The sequence below is a fragment of the Protopterus annectens genome, chromosome 5.part0, assembly GCF_019279795.1.
Source record: "Protopterus annectens isolate FY-2018-M chromosome 5.part0, PAN1.0, whole genome shotgun sequence".
Taxonomy (NCBI): domain Eukaryota; kingdom Metazoa; phylum Chordata; order Ceratodontiformes; family Protopteridae; genus Protopterus; species Protopterus annectens.
In genome coordinates, this window is record NC_056735.1 from 491,307,907 (window position 1) to 491,329,833 (window position 21,927).

General features: G+C 39.3%; 1 protein-coding gene across 7 annotated transcripts in view; it reads left to right on the forward strand.

Moving 5' to 3' along the window:
* Positions 1 to 21,927, forward strand: part of SYTL5 (synaptotagmin like 5) — a 2,413,062-nt gene that overhangs the window by 2,116,752 nt on the left and 274,383 nt on the right. For 6 of the 7 annotated variants that reach the window (XM_044072411.1, XM_044072414.1, XM_044072415.1 and 3 more), the window contains one exon: positions 16,222 to 16,287. The exons of the other annotated variant lie outside the window; for it this stretch is intronic. In XM_044072411.1, coding sequence (XP_043928346.1) covers positions 16,222 to 16,287 — 66 coding nt within the window. The remainder of the gene's footprint in view (positions 1 to 16,221; positions 16,288 to 21,927) is intronic. 7 annotated transcript variants of the gene reach the window in all.

A 21,927-nucleotide genomic window follows, 5' to 3' on the forward strand; every position in this document is an offset into this window, starting at 1 on the left:
AATTTACATACTAGATGTTGCAATTTAGATACAGGTTAATCAGTATGTCCCCTATGCTTCTATAGTCTGTGCCTACAAATATTAAGTCACTTTCCATAAAGAAGTTTTTTTTTATTGCTTCTTTGTTGACCAGATTAGTCTCACTAGACAAGTGAACTTTTTTGAGGGTAAAATCAATGCGGTATTTCTACTTTTAGGAGACATTTGGCCAGAGCATCAGAGAACTTCAACTCCTCTTTTCAATAGGTGCTGATCTTTTACATCTGCCTGAGCTGCAACCAATGCAAATAGATGGGACCTTGATTTTAATGCTTCATCCAAAGGACAACACACTCAGAAGTGCAGCAACTCCTGTGCTCACTGCAGTGTCAGCAATCTAATCACCTAAAGCAGGAATACAACCAACAGCCTTCAAGTCTTCCAGCATGAACAGCGGATGTGCTACCTGTTGTGCCACTGACACAATTCAGACACAAATGCAAGTGATTGAGTATATCAATTGGATGTCCTCAAGAATTTTTCTGTCTGTCGGTATGCATAGAGTTCAGTGGCAAGGGCATCAGTATCACAGGGCAAGGGGGGAGCTGAATGCCCCATACTTTAAATCAAATCCTGCACTGTAGCCTCAACTTTGGATGAGCTGCATTATTTTAAAAAAAAAAAAAAAATGTGAGGAATCGCTAATGTCCTTGTTGTACATTCAAAAGAGGGCAGAATCCTTACTTCAGTGTGTGTGCGTTTATGTCTGCATATGTATCTGAGTATGTGTGTAGGCTTGCACAAGTGTGCTTGAGTTCAAATACTCTCTATCATGGGTATGCAAGTGTTCAGGAGTGCATGTATGTGTGTTTGCATAAGTGCACCAGTGCATCTGTGCACGCCTATGTGTTTAAGTATGTGTAACAGTTCAGCTTCCATCTCAGAATGCATGCCACCCTGTGCTTTTGTCTCAGAATGCATGCCCAGAATGCATACCTCTTTCCTGTCCCTGAATTTGCAGAAGGTCTCTGATTTTTATTCATATTTTTGTCATATTCCTTATAGTTTTTTTGATTTTCTGGCCAATCACTAATGACTTTGGACCAGTCAGTAAAGCTAGACATTAGGGTTTCATGCTTCTTATTTTTAAGAAACTATGTTGATGTAAAATCTGTTGTTCTATTAAAATTCTTAAGTGAATTAGAGTAATAATACATTTTTTTTCTGAATTAGTCCTGCATTATTTTTTGCTATGCCCAAAGTTCTTTAGCAAAGTTGAGAGGTATTCAGGGAACAGTGCCTCCCAACTGTATCTGATTTTGTAGAATATCTCTCTGATTTTGTCTCATATTTTTTCACTGTTCTTGATTTTCTGGTTAATAACTAAGGACTTCAGACAAGTCAATAATATTACAAAATTTCATAATTTCTGTTGTATAGAAAATACATATTGATGCAAAAAATGTTGTACTGTTTACTCTTTAAGTGAATTAGTGTAACATTGAATAGATTAATACTAAATTAATTGAAATGTAATGGACTGAGTAATGATCAATTGTTTATATATAGTGGTAATGATATTGTAATGATGTTCTTCGTGTTTCACTGTTGCAGCCATCACACTTGGGTTATCTGCCTGCAGGTAGCCCTCAGTCGGACCGAATACCAGATTCTTAGGATTTCTTCATCGGATGCCGTCGCTTCTTCCATGACATCAGGTCATCAAGGGTATAAAACAGGCAGCTGACACCATTATCCCAGTCTTTCTTGCCGAGGAGGAGCCTGAAGCAGAAGCAGTTTGCAAGTGCCGGTCGGCCACTACCTGAAATTTTCATTTTTGAGTTTGTAATCCTGAAGTCTTCTAAAGCTAAATACCCCACTGGGGATCATTTTTTCTTGCTCTAACCGATGTCAGAAAAAGTTAACAATAGTCTTGCCTGTGGAAAGCAAATACCTGACAGAGATTTTCATTCTTACTGCGTCACCTGTTTAGGCCCGGACCACAATGTCCCTTGCTATTGCGTCACCTGTTTAGGCCCAGACCACGACATCCCTTGCTATTGGTTTTATGTCTTGTTTAACGCCCAAACCATTCGTCGTTAGGCTATCTTTGTCACTAAATTCTTTCGCTCTCATTCTCCGTATTCCAAAATGGCTTCGATAAGCCATCTGACTACCGATCTTCCGAAAAAACGTAAAGATAAAGTCAGAGACAGACCGCATAGGTCCAAAACTGCCAACGATGCTTCTGTTAAGCTAGTCCCAGTCCACTGGTACTCAGTGAGGCACCTTTGCAGCCCCTGATGCCCAGTTCTACAAATTCGTAGGCCTCTGCTGACACCCATTCGGAGTCCAGTATGCTGCGAGATGCTTCTTCGACTATGGAACCTGCGGATGTCTCTACCTTGGATGGGTCTGGAGCCACGGTGCAGGCACTGGCTTCTGAGGGTGTATTCTGACCTACTGATGTTCGAATTAAACCGATGACTATATTTTTAGCTAAGACTATAGAATTTCTGAGGCCCAGAGTATGCACTACGCCTAGAAAACAGATGACCAAAGTGCATGCTTAAGCTCCCATGTCACAAAAACAAATGCTTAGAGTGGCTGAAGACCTTATTACCCTAATTAGGGGAAGCCAGCCTTCCCCTGCTAAGAGACAAAGAATTGAGTTTCATTCTGATTCTATAGACCAGGACTCCGATGACTCTGACCCTTCTGATTATCAGGACATGCCCTTATCAACTTATGAGGATTCAGATGCAGAGGAATGCATTCCCTCTGCTTCCCCTCCAGAAGACTTTTCTTTTGGCGAAACCTTGCATACTTTAAGAGAGCCTTTCCACTGGGAATGCCAGGACTACCCTCAGTCCAAAAAGAGACTCAAAGAATTTTTAGAGTTGCCTCAGCACAGGCCTCTAGCTATAGCCCCTGTCCTAGATGTTTTTATGGAATCCAGTCTTACTCCAGATACTTTACCCCCAGCCCCTAGGAAACCTGACAGGTGCAACAGAGTACCTGATTCCCAAAACTTTCTCTTCAAGAATCCTACTGCGGATCCAGAAACCATTTCCCAGGGACCGAAAGGTATCAAAATCCTACCCCTTCAGACAGGGATTCCAGACCTTTAGACAGATGGGGTAAGAAGGTATATACCTCTGCAACTCTTACCATCAGGACATTGAATTGCCAGTTTCACATGTTGAAGTACCAGCAGCATATTATGGAACTAATTAAACAAAAAATGGTGTTACTTACAGATTATGCAGAAAATAAAGATTTACAAGAGTTAATGCACTCTGCAAACCAAGTTAGTAAGCATACTTTGCAGTGTGACTTTGATGCCCTAGAAGCATCTTGCAGGGCTGCAGTCACTGGGTCTGTACTGAGAGGGCATGCTTGGCTGAAGGAAAAAACCTTGCCAGATCATGTCAAATCCAAATTGCTAGATGCTCCTTTAAATAAGGGCTGTTTATTTGGCACCAAAACAAAAGAGGTTCTTAAAAAGATGGAAGAAACAGCTAAATCTATGCAAACTGTTAACGAATTCTTACAAGTGCAACCACCTAGATTCAGTAGGCATTGGCCTTCTAAAAACTGGTCCTTTCCAGCCCCTTCGAGGCCTTTTCAGACCAAACCCAGGGGAAGCAAGCCACTGAGACTACAGTCTCAGGGTATGCAGAGATCTAAACAATGGAGTGCCCCCACCTTAAAAACAGGAAGTGGTAAGCTGCCCCCTTAAGGAAAAAGTTCACAGTGACTTTTCAATTATCCTTCACAGCCCTGCCTAATTACTTGTGCCCCTAGGAGGAAAACTTGCCCTTCATGCAAAAAAACTGGATGTCCATTACTCAGGACAGATGGGGCCTAAATATTGTATCCCAGGGGTACAGATTCTACTTCCATACACTGCCAACCCCAAGCGGGTTTCCAGACCTTCCTCCAAACCAGTGGGCAAAGACTCAAAAGCAAGTACTTTCCCTGCTCAGTATCAGAGCTATTCAACCTGTTCCAGTAGAACAAAGGGGGCAGGGTTTCTACACCAGACTTTTCCTGGTGCCCAGAAAAGAGGGCTCTTGGCTCCCAATCCTGGATCTATCAACTCTCAACACCTTTCTTGTGGTCCCAAAATTCAAGATGCTTACCCTGCAACAGTTTCTCTCTATGCTAGCCAAGGATGCCTGGTTAGTCACTCTAGCCTTAAAAGAAGCTTATCTGCACATCCCCATAAGAGAGTCATGCAGAAAATATCTATGCTTCAGGGCAGGTTCTATGCACTATCAGTTCTCTGCACTTCACTTTGGCTTATCTACTGTGCCCAAAGTATTCACAAAGTGCCTGGCTCCAGCCATTGCATATTGCAGGCAGAGAAATATCCACATTTTCCCATACTTGGATGACTGCCTGATTCAGGTAGACAGTCAGGAATTCCTCAGGAATTCCTACTTCAGCACCTGGCATTTATAAAAAGACTTCTCACTTCATTGGGGTACACCATCAATGAAAAGAAATCACAACTGGTACCCAGTCAAAAAATTGTATTCCTGGGAGCAAGCTTGGACACAACTTCCCAGATGGCATTTCTTTCTTCAGAAAAACAGGTCTATCTGACAAACTACTTCAAACAAATGGCCACCAGAACCCAGCTATCTGCAAGAAAAATACTGCAAGCCCTAGGGTTCATGGCCTCATGTATTCTGCTAATTCAATATGCAAGACTGCACATGAGGAAACTTCAATGGTACTTAAAAAGTCTTTGGTGCCAGCATTCTCAGGACCTGGAAACAGTCATTCCAATCATACCTTGTCTAAGGGCATAGTTCCTTTGGTGGCCAGAAGCATGCAACCACAACAAGGGACTGCTTTTCACTCAACCCCTCGCCACCCAAACCCTGACAACAGACGCATCAGACTATGCATGGGGGGCTCACGTGGCAGGCAAATGTATTCAGGGCCACTGGAGCCCAGCCCAGATTCTCTTGCACATCAATCAAAAAGAGATGCTAGCTGTACAGAATGCTCTGACAGCCTTCAAATACCTAATCCTTCCAGGACAACTGCTTATAAAAACAGACAACACTACAGTTATGTGGTACATAAACAAGCAGGGAGAACCCATTCTTACCCACTCTGCAGGTTAGCCATGGCCATGTGGAACACAGCCTTGAGCAACCAAGTGCATCTACAAGCTCAATTCCTGCCAGGCAAACAAAATTCACTGGCAGACAACTTAAGCAGAAATCTACTAGACCCACACGAGGTGAAATTGGAGCCCAACACCTTCAACCTTCTGATCCAGAGGTGGGGGACACCGGAGGTGGACCTATTTGCCTTCCTCGAGAACCACCAGTTGAGCAAATTCTGCACCAGGAACCCACACAGCAGGGCCTGGAAGGTGGATGCCCTATCCTTTCAGTGGGAAAATCTCTCAATTTATGCCTTTCCCTTTGCCCCTCCTCTCAAAAGTACTACTCAAGATAAAACAGGTCAGGCCAAGGGCAATTCTTATTGCCCCTGACTAGCCATGCCAGCACTGGTACCCACTCTTGCGCAGTCTGACAACAGTGCCACCCTGGCACCTTCACCAGACTCCTACCCTGCTGTCACAGCAGGAGGGACAGATTTTGCATCCACAATTGCAATCCCTAAACCTTGCAGCCTGGCTTATCCCTTGAATACACCATCAGCAACCCTCAGCAAACAGGTGCTGGATGTCATTCTTGAAGCCAGAAGGCCTAGTACTAGGAAATCCTATGCTGAAAAGTGGAAAAGATATTGTTCTTGGAATCAGTCTCAAGGGAAGGATACATCAGTGCCCTCCAAACCTCTAATCCTGGATTACCTAGCAGAACTACTCCACAGAGGCCTATCCTTCTCCTCCATTAAGATTCATGCCTCTGCCATCTCAGCTCATTATAATACTGAGCCACCTCTATTTTCTTACCCTCTCATCAAACAGTTCCTGAGAGGGGCTAACAACGTAAGGCCCCCTAGGAGAGCACCCACCCCTGCCTGGGACCTTAACTTTGTATTGGTAAAGCTCACGCTTCCCCCTTTTGAACCTGCAGCTTCAGCAGAGTTAGCCATAACTTCAGCAAGAAGAGTGTCTGAGTTACAGGCACTAATGGCTGTGGAACCCTTCATTATTTTCCATGCTGACAGGGTTTCCCTCAGGACTAATCTGTCCTTTATGCCTAAGGTGGTGTCCAGTGTGGCTCTAAAGAAATCTATCCATTTGCCAACCTTCTTCCCTAACCCTCAGAATAAAGGGGAAAAGATCCTGCACTCCTTGGATGTGCACAGACAGCTCAGGTTCTACCTTTACAGGACTAAACCTTTCAGAAAATCTGACCAGCTGCTAGTCAGCTTTGCTACAGGGGCAGAGGGTAAGGCCATTTCAAAGCAAACTATTTCCAAATGGATAGCACACTGTATTCATTTCTGCTACAAGCACCATGGAAAACCTGCCCAACAGGGGATCAGACCACATTCCACTAGGGCTACTTCCACCTCTACAGCATTTTCCAGGGGAGTCCCTACCAGGGACATTCTGGAAGCTGCAACCTGGAGTTCTTTACACACCTTCACTAAGCATTACCACTTCCAATCTTTTCTAAATTCAGAGCTGGATTTGCTAGAGCAGTCTTGCAAGGCCTACTAGCCAGCCCTAACACTTCTTGACTGCCTCCACCCTTCCTCAGCTTTGGGAATCAACCCAAGTGTGATGACTGCAACAGTGAAACACGAACAACATAGTACAGTTGTGTACACTTACCATAAATGTAGATGTTCGAGTGTATTCACTGTTACAGTCCTGGTTTCCCTCCCTCCAGCTTTCTGTATCTTTCTACCTCTCCTCTCTTTGGCCATTTCTAATGGCATTGGTATTTACTTTTTACTGGTGGTGTTTCCCACCATATACTAGCTTCCTATTTGGGGGCTCCTGACATTTGGGGCAAGAAAAACTGATGTAATGGCGTTGGCTGCCTGTTTTATACCCCTGACATCATGGAAGAAGCGACAGCATCTGACGCAGAAATCCTAAGACTCTGATATTTGGGCCAACTGAGGGCTACCTTCAGGCAGATAACCCAAGTGTGATGACTACAACAGTGAATACACTCGAACATCTACATTTATGGTAAGTGTACACAACTGTACTTTACTTATCTCCTTGTGAAGGCATACGCCAAAGCACTAGGGAGAATTAAAATTCATTTTGTTCAACTTGCAGTTATGTGCAGACTTTTTCTATAATATTGTTCATTGCAGTGTTATGTTTATTTATTTACTGACATTTGATTACTGGGAAAGTCCAACTGGGCAAGAGCCCGTTTTCACTGGATGCTCAGGGGAAAAAGTTCCAAAGTATTACAAAACATTTAAAGAACAATAATTTTACAGTCTTTAAAACTAATACAAAAACAAATACAGTTTAAATAATTATACCAAATTAGACAAAATATGAAAATATTGGTTAAGAATAGATACAAGTTATATGACAATGATTTAATAGAGACATTTTATAGAGAAAGTAAAGGGAAGTTAGTATAATACAAGCAGGCACTGAAATATGAAGTGAGAGAAAAGCAGGCCTATGGTATACTTAGAGAGAAATCCAGGGGAGAGAAATTGATAAAAGTAAGGACGCAAGTAAATAAAGGAAAATAAGGAGATGTAAGGTATTAACAGGTATTTGTGCACATTTAAAGATATAGTTTATCCTGGTGCTGAGCAAGAACAGAGCCAGCTTTTGGCCAGGAAATCTTTCAGAGTGGTTGTGAAGGATGGGAGGGAGGGTATTAATCTGATGGCTAGAGATAATGTGTTCCAGGTCTTAGCAACATGGTACGAGCACAAACAGTGCCCAGCAGATTTGATGTTTTTTTTATGGACAAACAAGAGTTTTTGGTCACTGGTTCATAATGACTGACTAGGAACATAGTTATGCAGAACGTTATTTAGTGCCAGACAAGTAGATGGAGTCTGGATAATTTTATAGGTAGTAAGAAGCTGAGTATATATTAATTGATGGGATAGTTCTAACCAATTTAGGCATTTTAATGCTGTATATTGGTGGGTTCTGAAAGAGGTATTTGCTGCAAATTTAGCAACTATATCATTGCTCAAGTTTTGATTTTTGTGATGTATGAATGTTGATAAGGATGGGAGCACCATAAAGAAGTGTGGGGAGGAGATAAATAGTGGCAAGTGTAGCTTTAGTTGTGTCGATAAGAACATTTGTGGCCCTATAAAGCATCCATAGTTTTTGATAAGTTTTTCTTATGCAATTTTGTATATGCAGGTTGCATTTAGGATTATTAACAACTATCAACCCTAAAAATTCCTATGAGAAGTGACTTCAGTAGTTGTATTATTAAGAGAGAGGGCTTTAAATTTTGTTTTTTCATGGGAGAATAATTTGTTTTTGTTTTATTTTTAGGGTTGAGCATGAGTTGTGAGTTACAAAACAGAAACTTAGCCTGAGAAACATTTGCACATTGAAGTTATTTTATATATTAAACTTTACTTGTTTGTGTCATTTCTCAGCCTAAGTTTCTGTTTTGTATTAGACGTTTTGTGGATTACTTGAGGCTGAGTTTAACACTTAATTGTTCCATCTCCTTCTGCAGTTTGAGTTACAAAGCCATGTTTCAGTTGCTGTTATTACTGATTAATTTTTTGGAGATGTGCCATTTTGTCAGATGTGCAAATGAGTGTGAAGTAATCTGCATACTGTATTAGGAAGGCCTGTTGTATGGCTATATGAAGGGTGTTGGTGACAATTTTAAACATGATGGGACCAATGATAGACCTTTGTGGTACACTGGTTGTCACTGGCAGGTATGGAGAGAGGGTGGAGTACAATTTTACTGATTAATACCTATTGGATAAGTAGGCTTTGAGCCATAGAAGGTTGGGCTAAGATAGACCTAATGAGGACATTTGAAGAAGACGTTTGCTATGACAAATTGTGTCAAAGGCTTTAGACAAGTCTAGCAATAAGGAGGGGATAGGAGTTCTCCTTGCAGTAAATGGTTAAGCAATTGTTTTTGATACATTTTCAAGTATTTTGGAGAGGGGAGATAAGATTACTATAGGTCTAGAATTAGTAATGTCTGTTAAATTTCCTCCTTTGTGCAGAGGGACAATGTGTGGCATTTTCCAAAAAGAAGGAACATGGAATTCCTGGGCTGACCTATTTATAAGGATTGAGACAGGGTAGGCAATGCTGTCAGCTGCTATTTTAAGGTATGCACTTGGAAGGTCATTAGCTTAAGTAGCACATGGTTCGAGTTTGTTTAAGAGTAGTTTTACATAGGATGTGGGCACAGGTATGAAGGTGAAAGTAGATGTGGTGATATGTGGCTGCTTGGCAGGGTTAGGATTAGATGTTGGGGAATCCTTGGTCAGAGATACTATACAATCTATTAAGTAAAAGTCGAATTGTATTGTGGTTTCAAGTGATGAGTTATTGGGAGAGAGGTTAGGGTTGACTTTATGGCTGGGATGCAAGATGCCTCTCAGCCAAGAAGACTAAGTAACTGGCATATACAGTTTAACCTACAGGTCAAGATAAAGGACAGAAGCCAACTTAGTAAGTGGTCCCTAGAGAGCAAGTAAAACTCTGTCAGGGAGAGGGTTATAAACTAATTTCCAGCACAGGCAGGCATGTATTTGACTATATGAACTTAATACACTACAAGGTTCTTAAATTTGCTTACATTATACAAAGACAAATTTCTCAGTGAAAATGTTTGGGAGTTGGCCCATTTGATAGAGCTTCTGCAGTACTGGAGTTGAATATAGTAACCAAAGGGTATTGTACAAAAACAAAATTCTCAGTGAAAGCATTTGGGAGTTGGCCCATGTGGCAGAGCTTTTGTAGTATTGGGGTCAAATGTGTTGACCAGAGGCTTTGCACTATGAGGAAGCTGGTGACTGAGTTAATATTAATAAATGCCCAAAGTTTATCCACCATTATGTCTGGCTATGCCCAGAAGTCTTGAGTAAAGACATAGAAAGTTATGCAGGTTCCCCGTCCCCACACATCAATCATGGTGAAAATATTAAAAAAAATGTATATTTTTATTCTGCTGTGAGCAGTGTTTTATCTGGTGTCCTGCTACAATTAAAACCAGTACCTACAAAGGGTAGCATTACATTAGGCCTCCTAATCCCACTCTCCTTTTTATAGAATATTCAGAAATTAGGCTTCTGCCATGGGCTGCCTGTTTCTTTATCATTTATTTATTTATTTAACATTTGGTAATCAGGAAAGTCCGACTTGGAACGAGCCAATTCTCAGCAGAGGCCCAGGGAGAAACGCTCCAGACACATTTCTTTGTAAGGTGGGAGAAAACCGGAGCACCCGGAGGAAATCCACACAAATGCAGGGAGGACATGCAGACTCCGCACAGAAGATATCCCAGCCAAGAATCGAACTGGAGAACCTCTTGCTGTGAGGCAACAATGCTACCACTGCACCAATGCACTGATTAAAAAGTACTAATTAATATCAATTAATCATACCAGCTGTGTGAATTTTTCTGCAACCATCTCCTGGTTGCAAATTTAATATATTTTACTTTTAATATCTGTGTGTGTGTGTGTGTGTGTGTGTGTGTGTGTGTGTGTGTGTGTGTGTGTGTGTGTGTGTGTGTGTGTGTGTGTGTGTCTGTGTGTGTGTGTTTGTGTGTTTGTGCACATGTGCATGCATTTGTGTTTCTGTGTTAACATCCTATGATAAAATTAGTAATTATAAAATTCCTACCCTTTCTAACAAAATGTAAGTCCACAGCTGATGTTCACCAACTGTAATGCAACAAAAAAGAGAGGGAAATGCCACCAAAACTATGCTATTCGTGCTAACAAACATTTAGCCCCCACCCCCTCCATATCCTTAGCATTAACTCATATTTGAGGAAATAGCCACCATTTTGTGCATAACTGGCTACTCTAATACTAACATTCAGCAAAGCAGAGTTTTCCCCATGATGACATGTACAGCAATTGCTATAAGGATTACCCAAACCCAGATTCTACAAGCTGCAAGATTTATCCTTGACCAAACAGACCCTAATTTTGCTATACTGTAGAGCAGGTAACAATTCCATAGCAAAAACACGTAGGCTTAGAATTCTGGAAAAGGTTATCCTTATAAAGTCCACAGTGGGCTGTCAGGACCATGACCAAAAATGGACTGAAACCATACAGTCCATGCCATTTGCCAATTACAATTGTTGTTCACCAGTATGTAGTCTGAGTATCCAGTGTCCAAATATTATGCAGAAGCCACTGCATTTTACTGATGTTGTCTGTTAATCACCCCCTCCCTTTCTTGAAATCATCCAGGTTCCTAGCAGACATGCACTCAGTTGACAGTATGCATCAAATTCACATTTGGAATGGGATGAAAAAACACTCCCTGGGATTCATGAATGCCTGCACTAAGTGTACACCATTCTGAGTGAACAGACAACACGAGTATAACTCACACCCTTTTCCTCCTAATTTTAGTTTTCCTACTGATTTTCTTGCAGCCTTAAATATTGAAGGGGATTCATAAAGGTTACCACAAAGTGTAGACTACATGTACACTTTGTGTAATCTGTTGGGGTGACTAGAAAGCACAAACAATATGGTAGGGATGTTCTTGAATACAGATTATGTACACTTAGTGTTCACTTAGTTTTAGGCATTAATGAATCTGGCCCACGTAGCTTCATTTATAATTTTGATGTGAAATTTCTGGGGAATTATTCTTAATGGAACCTATTAACCCAGCACATCCTTAAACTTCAAAAAAATATAAAAGTGAATCAAGCAATGGGGCAGTATAAAAACTTTATTCAAATCTAAAACATAAGCACTTTCGCAGTTGAGAGCTGCTTCACCAGATGTTCAAAAACATTGACTCACACATATCATTTAAATATAAAATCTCAACCAATTACAGAGGTCCACACAACTCAGCCATCTCCTTTCATATAAATTTAAAGCAACATCAACATAAAACAATGCTATAGTTATTTTAAACTCACCAGTTTATTTAATGGCCTGTCTTTCAAAAGAAGTTTTAGTGGAACCTTGTCATTAAGGCCATATCCAGCATCAGTCTCCAACCTAATTATCCATTTGGTCTCTGAAACCTCAGTTCTATTCTCTATATCCTCCCCTCTAAGACCAACAGTGACTTTCTCAATCGCTAAAAACTTAAACATGTGTATATGCCCACAATTGTGTATGTGTTTTGCTAATGCATTAGTAAGACTCTCTTTATATCTTATATGTTGTTGTCTTTCAGCTTTTCCCAGTTAGGGGTCGCCACAGTGGAACTCCGGTCCGCTAATGATTGGCAGTAGATTTTCATGAACGCCAAGGTGCCAGCTCACCGTTCAACCTTCAACAAAGGCATGTCCATTTACGCATGTCTTTCAAATGCCCACGCAACCTCGGGGAGGAGATGCAGACTCCACACAGAAGGCACACCCCGCACTCCAGCCGGGAATCGAACAGGAGAACTTCTTGCTGTAAGGCAACAACGCTACCGCTGCACCACCGCAGATATGCATTATATATGTTCCTTTAGTCTATCCCTAAACTGTATATTTGTCTTGCCTACATAAAACATTCTGCAAGAGCATACAGCTAACTAGACTACATTGGGGGTATCACAATTAGCTCTCACGTTGAATTTAAAAACTTTAGTAAAATCAGGATGTAGAAATTCACCTAAGGAATCAATGCACCTGCAAAAACGACATTTCTTGCAAGGAGATGTAAACAATGGGACCCCTCTCTTTTGAACTAAAATCTCATTTGTGGGATAAAAGAGCATTCGTTTCAAGTTTTTCTTATTCTTAAATGAGAGATTAGGTTTGTTGCCCACATTTTTTGTAATGGCCAGATCACTGGGGATATAGATTTTATATTTAAATGATATGTGTGAGTCAATGTTTTTAAACATCTTATGAAGCAGTTCTCAACTGCAAAAGCACTTATGTTTTAGATTTGAATAAAGTTTTTATACTGCCCCATTGCTTGATTCACTTTTATGGTCTTTTGCATATATATTTGTTGGTTTTAAGTGAATCATTTATCCAGAGTGCCACAATTTTTGTTGGTTGTTACATCTTTAAACTTAGTGACATCACCAAATTCAAGCAAAGTCTAAGAGAATACCTTACCAACCACTGACTCTCCTCTGCCCCTGCTCCAACCCTGACTAGAAATCCTACTTTTTTCCTGCTTCTAACATTTGATAACAATATTACATGCTTTCCAGCTTTTTACAGTCTGTTGATCTTATCACACTCCAGGTATAGTGTTTCATACCTCAGTGTTGCTCATAGCAGTCTGTATTGACTCTATATCCATTGTTTTGAGGATGCATTTCATTGTACTGTTATGACTTGCTAGTTGTTGCAAATGTAATATATTTCACTTTTAATTTCTGTGTGTGTGTGTGTGTGTGTGTGTGTGTGTGTGTGTGTGTGTGTGTGTGTGTGTGTGTGTATATATACACACATACACACACACACATATATATATATATTTATATATATATATATATATATATATATATATATATATATATATATATATATATATATATACAGCTGCTACATAGACACCATTTTGTTCTCTGGGCTCATAAAATGGTCAGCATTTCAGTATCAGAAATTCCACATTTACAGAACAATGTTCATTTACAATGTTAACAGTTTTTCCACCAGCTATCTTTCACAAAAATGCACACCTCTCCTCCCTTAGCTTTTCCACATAGAACTAGGTTCCTATCAGCTCTCAACAAAATGAAACCATCAAGGCTTACAGCACTGTCACTAATCCTGTTATTTAACCAAGTCTGTAAAGATTAACAGACAGGAATTTCTCACCTTGTTTGTAGTGTTGAGCTCTAGCCTGAGAAAGTCCATCTTGTTGGCTATTGAGCATACATTTGCTAACAGAATTGAGGGAGTTAAGGGCCTATAATGGTGTTTCTTTTCAGTCTGGCAGCAATTATAGCTCTGCAGCTTTTCCTGGTTCTTTTACATCTCTTCCTTTTGGGTCTCATTCTGATTGTTACAGAATCTTCCATTTCCTGATTTAGGTACTTTGAAGCTTGTTTGGTTAGGATGTTGAGTTCCAGCAGTTCTGTGAGTGCTGTAGGCCCCACATGCTCAGTAAAAAGACTTTTGGCTTTTCCCGGTTAGAGGTCACCACAGCGGGTCTCCGGTCTGCTTATGATCGGCAGTGAATTTCTACGGTGTCAAGTTGCCAGCCTGGTGCCCAACCATTCCAAGAAGGCACACATGCATTCACTCACCTACCTGAATGTCTTTTTAATGTTCCATCTCTTGCAAGGAGGATATGTAGACTCCACACAAAAGGCACTCCAGCCGAGAATCAAACCGGAGAGCCTCTTGCTGTGAGGTGACAACGCTAACCTTTACACCACTGCAGCAAGTCAGCCCCCCCCAGTTGCTCAGTAGTGGTCAGGAAATCCAGCCAGAACAATGGCACAATTGAACCCTTGATTTCCGGAAGTTTCTTTCTGCTGTAAGTTACGGTAACACCATTTAAATGAGTGAAAAATTATTTTCTCAGTTTTTTGCCAGAAAAATAAGACAGATTAAGCATTCCTATATCACAAGCTAACACAGATGCAGAAGAATGGGGACTGGTCACATTAATAATGTATATGAGCCTCTTATAAGCAGGCACTGTAAACCTTTTTTTGTTAGACAAGAGAAAATTAGCCATGCATAATATATGTCAGGTGATAATGAGCCCTGTAAAAGTGGGCACAGCTTCTCATATTACATGTGATACACTGTAAAAAGTTCTGTAATAAAACTTTCATACTGATCTCCAGGGAATATGAGCTCCACTGATGCAGACACAGCCTCTCATTTTACATGTGTCACAAAACAGACTAATAAAGTCTGGTGATAGCCTCATAAAAGCTGGCATTTTTAATGATCAACATGTAAAACACTTTGTTAGGTGGACCTAATGAAGCTCAGACAAAAGCGTTTTCTTAAATATAGTTATACTTCATAGTGCATTGTCATGTTTTCTTGTTAGAAGTTAAAAATAAAAATAAAACCTTTTAACTAAGAATGAGTGTCTGCATGCTGCTGAGCTGGTAAAAATGGATCTTTCAGGAATATTCAAATAAGTGTCTAACATCTAACGTTTGGGATTGGCTCCTTGTTTTCCATCTCCTAGATTTTTCTCCAATCAGCTCCCATGGACCCTCTCACCATTGTCTGTAATTAAATAACTGACCTGTTGAATGTAATGTATTAAAACAAGAACACACGTCCATTTACCTGCTTAACTGAATAAACTACTGCAAACTTCAACAAGGTGTCTTTATTCTTCCTACAGGTAGGGTACGAGAGAGAGAGAAAAAGAGAATGCCCCAGATCTGCTAGCTAAAGTGATTTTATCTGGAATAATCCTTTATACTCTGTTTCTTGTTAGTGCTGTCACCCTCTGGGTCACAGGTGGGATAACACACTTCACTCGAGCTTTCTGGATTCCCAGTGTTTTCATTATATGAATGTGTAGTAGCACTAATTGCAAAGGTGCGTACAACAAACACAGGTCTATTTCTAATTAAGTGCAGCACTCCAATGCTTTGCTTAATGTCTTACACCTTTACACCTTTCTTCATATAGTAAGTTGCATATTTGTATAATGCCTACATGTGACTTGTGAATGCTTTTACTGCAGAACTACTCCAGTCTAGTCACAATTTTCCCACTGGAATGATGAAGCACTAGGTATATGAGCCCATATGTGCATTTCACAAGAAACCATTCATTTTAATGAATGAATGGCACAGAAAAATATAGAATTGTGCCTCTGCTATTTGTTCGATGTGATTGTTCTTTTTTCCTCAGTGTTGGTTTCTATGCTTTGTCTGTTTTTAGAGTAATGAAATATAAACTGTTGTCTTACTCTGTAGATTTTAGTTGTCTTGTGATGGAACACGCTACATTTAGATATGAGTATGATGGAAAAATTAAGAAGATCAAGACATTGATTACAAGGTCTGATCAACTCTAAAGTGTCTGCTGTGTACTGTGATCAGATTGTATTACTCAATAACTTTTGTGGTTTCAGCTGTACCCTGTATGTGTTGTGTAGGTATCATTGTATCTTACATACTGCTGCTTTCTGTTTTTTTCTCTCTCCCTGTCTAATTTTTGGCCTGACTTCTTTAAGAACACCCAGGTAGACATGGAAAGAAAGTGGAGCAACTTAAATGTACCTTACCAGGATGATGAGACAGTGAGTTTTCTTGTACAGTCTGCATGGATCTGTTACTGCATGATTGCTAATCCATTTACTCTTTGTTCTTGCCTTTCCTTTGTTATTTCTGACTTTTTCTATAAAGAACTCCCTTTCCCTCATCATTTCTATGGAAAGTAAAACCAGTTTTAAATATTATTCCTTATATTTTCTTAAAGGATATTTATGTTATCAGTGGATATGGTATATGACGCACTACAGTATCCACTGTGGTGTGATATGCACTATTGCGTTTAGTCTGTATAGTCTTGATAATGTAAATTTCAGATGCATTATGCATGGTAAATGCAGCACTGTAGATAGCATTTGCATGGTTAAAGCAGGAATTTCCTTCAGGGAAAATCATTTGCCTAATTGTGAGACAGAATGTTATTATGGAAAAGAACAGATGTCACTCTTACTTTACTTATATATTTAATGACTGTTCAGTTGCAACTATAACCATTTTTCAGTAGCGTACTGGTATACCTGTTCAGACTAGAAACTGACCTGCTGTTGCACAAAGCCAACATGCACCCAAATGAGAAGCAAATATGCTTTGAGAGAGAAACTGACTGCTGCGTTGGGTGACTAGCTGACCACCTAACAAGAAAGTTCAAAATGTACGGTTGTTTTTAGCTTTTGCCTTGTGTGTTTTAATCACAGTTCCTAGCATGCTCATATCCTGTGTTTTGCTGGGCTGCACTAAGCTGCGTATTATGCAGCAATGGAGAATGGTGTATTCCATTGATGTAAGCCACTAAAATCAACTCAGCGGTATTAGCATCCTCATATTACCTGACTTTACAGCTACTGGTCTCCTCACCCAGTGCTCATGAACCTTGCTGCTATCTGTTGCGCTGTGACCTGAAAACACAGCAAACTACAAGTTACCTATTATTACATACCTTACCAGTGACTGTTATTATAACATCTGTCTTAATTCTCTACAAATCACTGCATTAAATTTTGAAAATTTAAGTCTCTGTTCCCTTGCAAAAGAAAATAATCAGTTATTGATACCCTAAGCTGTTAAAATATCATCTCTTGAGTGTAGCCTTTCATTCATTATTGATTGTAACCATGTGCAGCTATTTTTTGTAACCGATCTTCTAACTCTGAGTATGAGTTGACACCTGTGTGACTGATCCCTTCTAACAAATAAAATCACCTGGCTGACATCGATGTCAAATCAGCTTGTGCCCTATCTGTAGCCAGCCTGACAACACTGGGTGATCTTAGGCAGTGTAAGAGCTCCCTAATGCTCATAGACAATGCATTTATACTTGATAAAATAGGATCTGTGTGTGTGGGGAGGGGGTGCAGCTATCTTATCACAATGGAGGAAACCTGAACTGAAGCGCTGTAGTGCTCCATCTTGTGAGTGGCATCCGCTTGGTACAAATGTAGCAAGCGGCTTGATACAGTGTTAGGGGGGTACCATATCAGGGCACCAAGGCCAAGAATGCAAGAATAGCTACCTACAACTGTGTGAGTAAAATACATACGAAGGGTGTCTTCTAGCCAAGATCTTTTAAAATGCAAATATTCATGATATTTTATTAATTAACTCTAAAGACAGTTTCATATTGTGTCATACTTGCCTTGAATTAAACTCAGAATGTTCTGCATATGATGCCAAAGCTCCTCTTATGTTAAACAGATTTTTAGAAAAGATTAGATCTTAAACAATGGTTTATTTTTATGTCTGTAAAATGAAAGATGTAAAAACTATAGTTTTTAAAAAGTCCAGAGCTGTGGATTGCTCTTTCTTAAATAACATGTTTATATGCCATTTCTATTTCAGGCCATGTCTAAACATGGAGCAAATGTGTCATCCCATCCCTTGGTTAGTAATAGATTAAATAAATGAAAAAGAATGATTGTCAAGTATCGGGCATGTCATTTTATCCAGAGTTGCTTGATGGTTGTAGTGAAAAAGTATGCTGCAAATTTGTCTTTGTAAAATGCTCTAGGCTACTCATTTGTGTACATGGAATCCAGGTCTCTAGATGCAAGTCAGAATTGGATAAACAAACTATTTTAAGGTGTCTCATGATAATTTAGATTGAATTGTGCTGTTGTTTATATAGTGTTGCATGCATAGATAAATTATCTTTCTTTATTTTACATAGTAATCTGGAGTGCTGTTTATGGAAAGATAATGGATTTCAAAGTTTAAAATATTGCTGGTGTTTGTTTCATTTTCTAGTCAGGTTATTGATTATATTGCAAGATACCCTAGTGTTATCTCAAAGAATTGATTAATGATGTGTCTAAGAAAAATCTTAGTTACCATCTAAGTAAAGAAAAAAAAAACAGGGCAATACAAAGATGTAGTGTTATTATTTATCCACTTGTATTGCTAATCTCGAGACAGCAGGAAAGCCAATAGTCATGTGTCTTCTGAGTGAGACAGCTATCAAATAGTAGAAAAATAGAACAACTATAAATTTGTAGGTGTTGGTGGCCGGCAATAAAAGGTAGATAATCATTACTGGACAAAAATTAATAAGAAATATGGCAGAAGTTCTCAGCAGGTGATGGTGTCTGATAGGCACTGACAGCACATTTAATCACAAAGGAGAGGATTACTTTTCACTGTCAAAACTGGCCCATTGCCCAGAAAACTAGATAACACTCCTCACTTAAAGCTGTAAATGTTTTACATCATTTGAGGTAGTTGTTGTAACTGCTAAATCATTTTTGTATTTTATATTAAATCCATATGGTATGGTACTCAGTCAAGTAAACACACATATTGTGTTTTGCTTTTGAAAATAACATCTGGTGTTATATATTATGCTGAAGTACAACATTTACAAAAATGTCTCAGTTTATTGTCTCTTTCTGTCACAGGATAGAAATTAGTAGATGCTTTCATTAACCATAATTATTGTTTCTAATGAGTATTAGATACCACAAACAAATTAACGGAGGGGTGTATGTATTTATACCAGGACTGATCTTGCATTTACAGACATTAAGAAAAAGTCTGTCCTAAATGGAGCGGTTTACACTTAGTAACTGTGATAACTGTTCCATCATTACTGCAGAGTCTGTATGAGAAATGCTTTCATTGCTTGGTCAGATAATAAGGCAAGGTAGAGAGCAAGCATCTGTGAGATAAATGTGCCATCACAAGAACACACATGATAATATTACACTGAGTCATACAGCTCATTATGATTTCAAATGCCTTAAAATTACTATGCTTATAAACTGAGCAATGATAACACATCTGGCAATGATACGGAATTGTGACAGACTCAAACACTTTGGTTTCTTGAGCATGTTCTATAATACTATATTAGCAAACATAATGTTTTCATTAAGATACAGTTGGTATACAATCCCATAATGGATATAAGCAAACTGATTGTACATTTCTATAATTTTCCTGAAAAGTGCCTGCTGAAAAAAATGATGTTATATCATAAGATCACACAAAAGAAGTTTAAAAACAGTGCTGCAGTAATTTTACTGACAATCCTTTATATGTCAACTTTCTACTCTCTCAGAAAAGCCAGTTTAATGAAGTAAAATATTTTAAAACAATAATACTCTAATTAATCCTTTTCTGAACTGAACAATGTAGTTGTGATGAAGGGAGATACTGCCAGCACAGCTATCTGGAATTTTGTAAATAATTATTTGTTATTTGTGAATATCAACATGATTTATATAAGATGCTTGTGTTACAACTGTATTAATACTGTATGTCCTGTGTATATCAAACTGGCTTGTAAAGACATGTGTGTTAAAAAAGGTATTTTATAAAGTGCTTGTGCTTGAAATGTAACCACAGTGTGCCCTACTGGAATAGAACAGAAATGCTCATGCACTATTGTAACTGTTTAAGTATACATATTTTAATAGTGGAACTGGAATACAGGAGGTTAACTTCAGAAAAATAGCTGAAATGAAATTACTTAATGGCTGCCAATAAAAGATGGTATATCTCAATTTCCAATTAACTAGAGACACAGAGTCTGTGCTGAGAAGTTTTCTGTATTGTCCTCAGGGTGAAATAATTACCAGTCTTGAAATGTGTAATTGTACTATGACTTCCAGCATCTGCGAAAGATCTGAGGTCTATGTATTTTCACAGGTAGATACTAAATACCAGATTCCAGCAGTGGGGGTTTCACTTGAGCTAGGGTCCAATGACAAGAAATTATGTCATTCTGCAAGCTATCCAAGCTATCCCAGCAGTAATATTTGAGATATTAATTTAAAAGTCTCTTAGAGAGACATAGCGTTCTGTATTTGGTCTTGGACATGACAGGAACCATTCACCACAACATCTCTGCCTTGATCTATAAGTACGTTTCTAGGGTCTAGTAACTCTCTTAGATACAGTCAGGAATATAGTGAAGCTTAGTTTAGATATTTTTCTTTATTTATTTGAGACTGTCCTTCATTGTTGTTTTAAATATTTCCTGTGGTTTGGAACTCTGACATCACTGTGAATATATACTGAGTATTTTTTTGTTCTTTTATTATTTATTAAATATATTTAAACCTTTCATTGTGGCTGATCTGTGTAAATCTATTTAAGATTTCAGAGTACTTGCATATTTATTTGGTGACACTGTGTTGGCCACTCCTAATACCTTGCTCTTGGTCAAACTACCATTTGTATTAATATTAATATTAATATTAATACTACACAGTAAGATTGGACACCATTTGTTAAGGAACTTAAAGTAGCCGATAAGGAGTTGGCTGGTGACAGTGATAACTACGTTATAGTCTAGACAAAAGGGGGCATAGCTCGTAAACCTGTGCCAGCCTTTCCTAGGTCTGTGTGTGTGTGTGTGTCTGTGTGTGTGTGCACGTGTGTGTGTGTGTGTGTGTGTGTGTGTGTGTGTGTGTGTGTGTGTGTGTGTGTGTGTGTGTGTGTGTGTGTAAATCAAACCTCAAAGAGTGTGTGTGTCAGCTACGTGGGCAAGGACATGAAGCACTGGCTGGACAGAGACAGTGCTGAAAGTTGTCTTAGTCACTCAGCTAAGATATCAACTCTATAGCTGTGCCAGTGGGGAGTCTTATTTGGGATCTGGAGAAAGAGGAAGAAACCAGCCCCAGACTGACTGTAGTCTCTGTATACTCTTAAGGGAAACTGCACTTGATGCAGAGAGCTACATCTGGAAATGCTGTGTGTGTACTTGTCATCCTCCCAGTGTACTTTCTCCACTGTTGCCAGTGGTAAGGATTGAGGGTCCTTGATTACTGGTCCAATGGTAGATCATCACAGTAGTATCATAATGAAGTGTCATACAGCCTATGTAATGGAAGCAGAGGTCATTGTTGCAGAGATGTTGCCTTACAACCACTAAAAAACAAAGGTAACCAGTACTTTATATTTTCCCAAAACAGACACTCTGCTGTCACCCTCATCTATATTATCACTGACTTAGTATGAGCATGTATTTCCATGTCTCCTTTCCCTGAATAAAATGCACCTACATAGCCACACACATACACTTAAATTGCATCCACATGCACACAAGTGCATGTGCACACACATACACACACACACACACACACACACACACACACACACACACACACACACACACACACACACTTTGACATATAAGTGTGCATTGCCTAAAAACTTAGCTGTAGATTAATCTA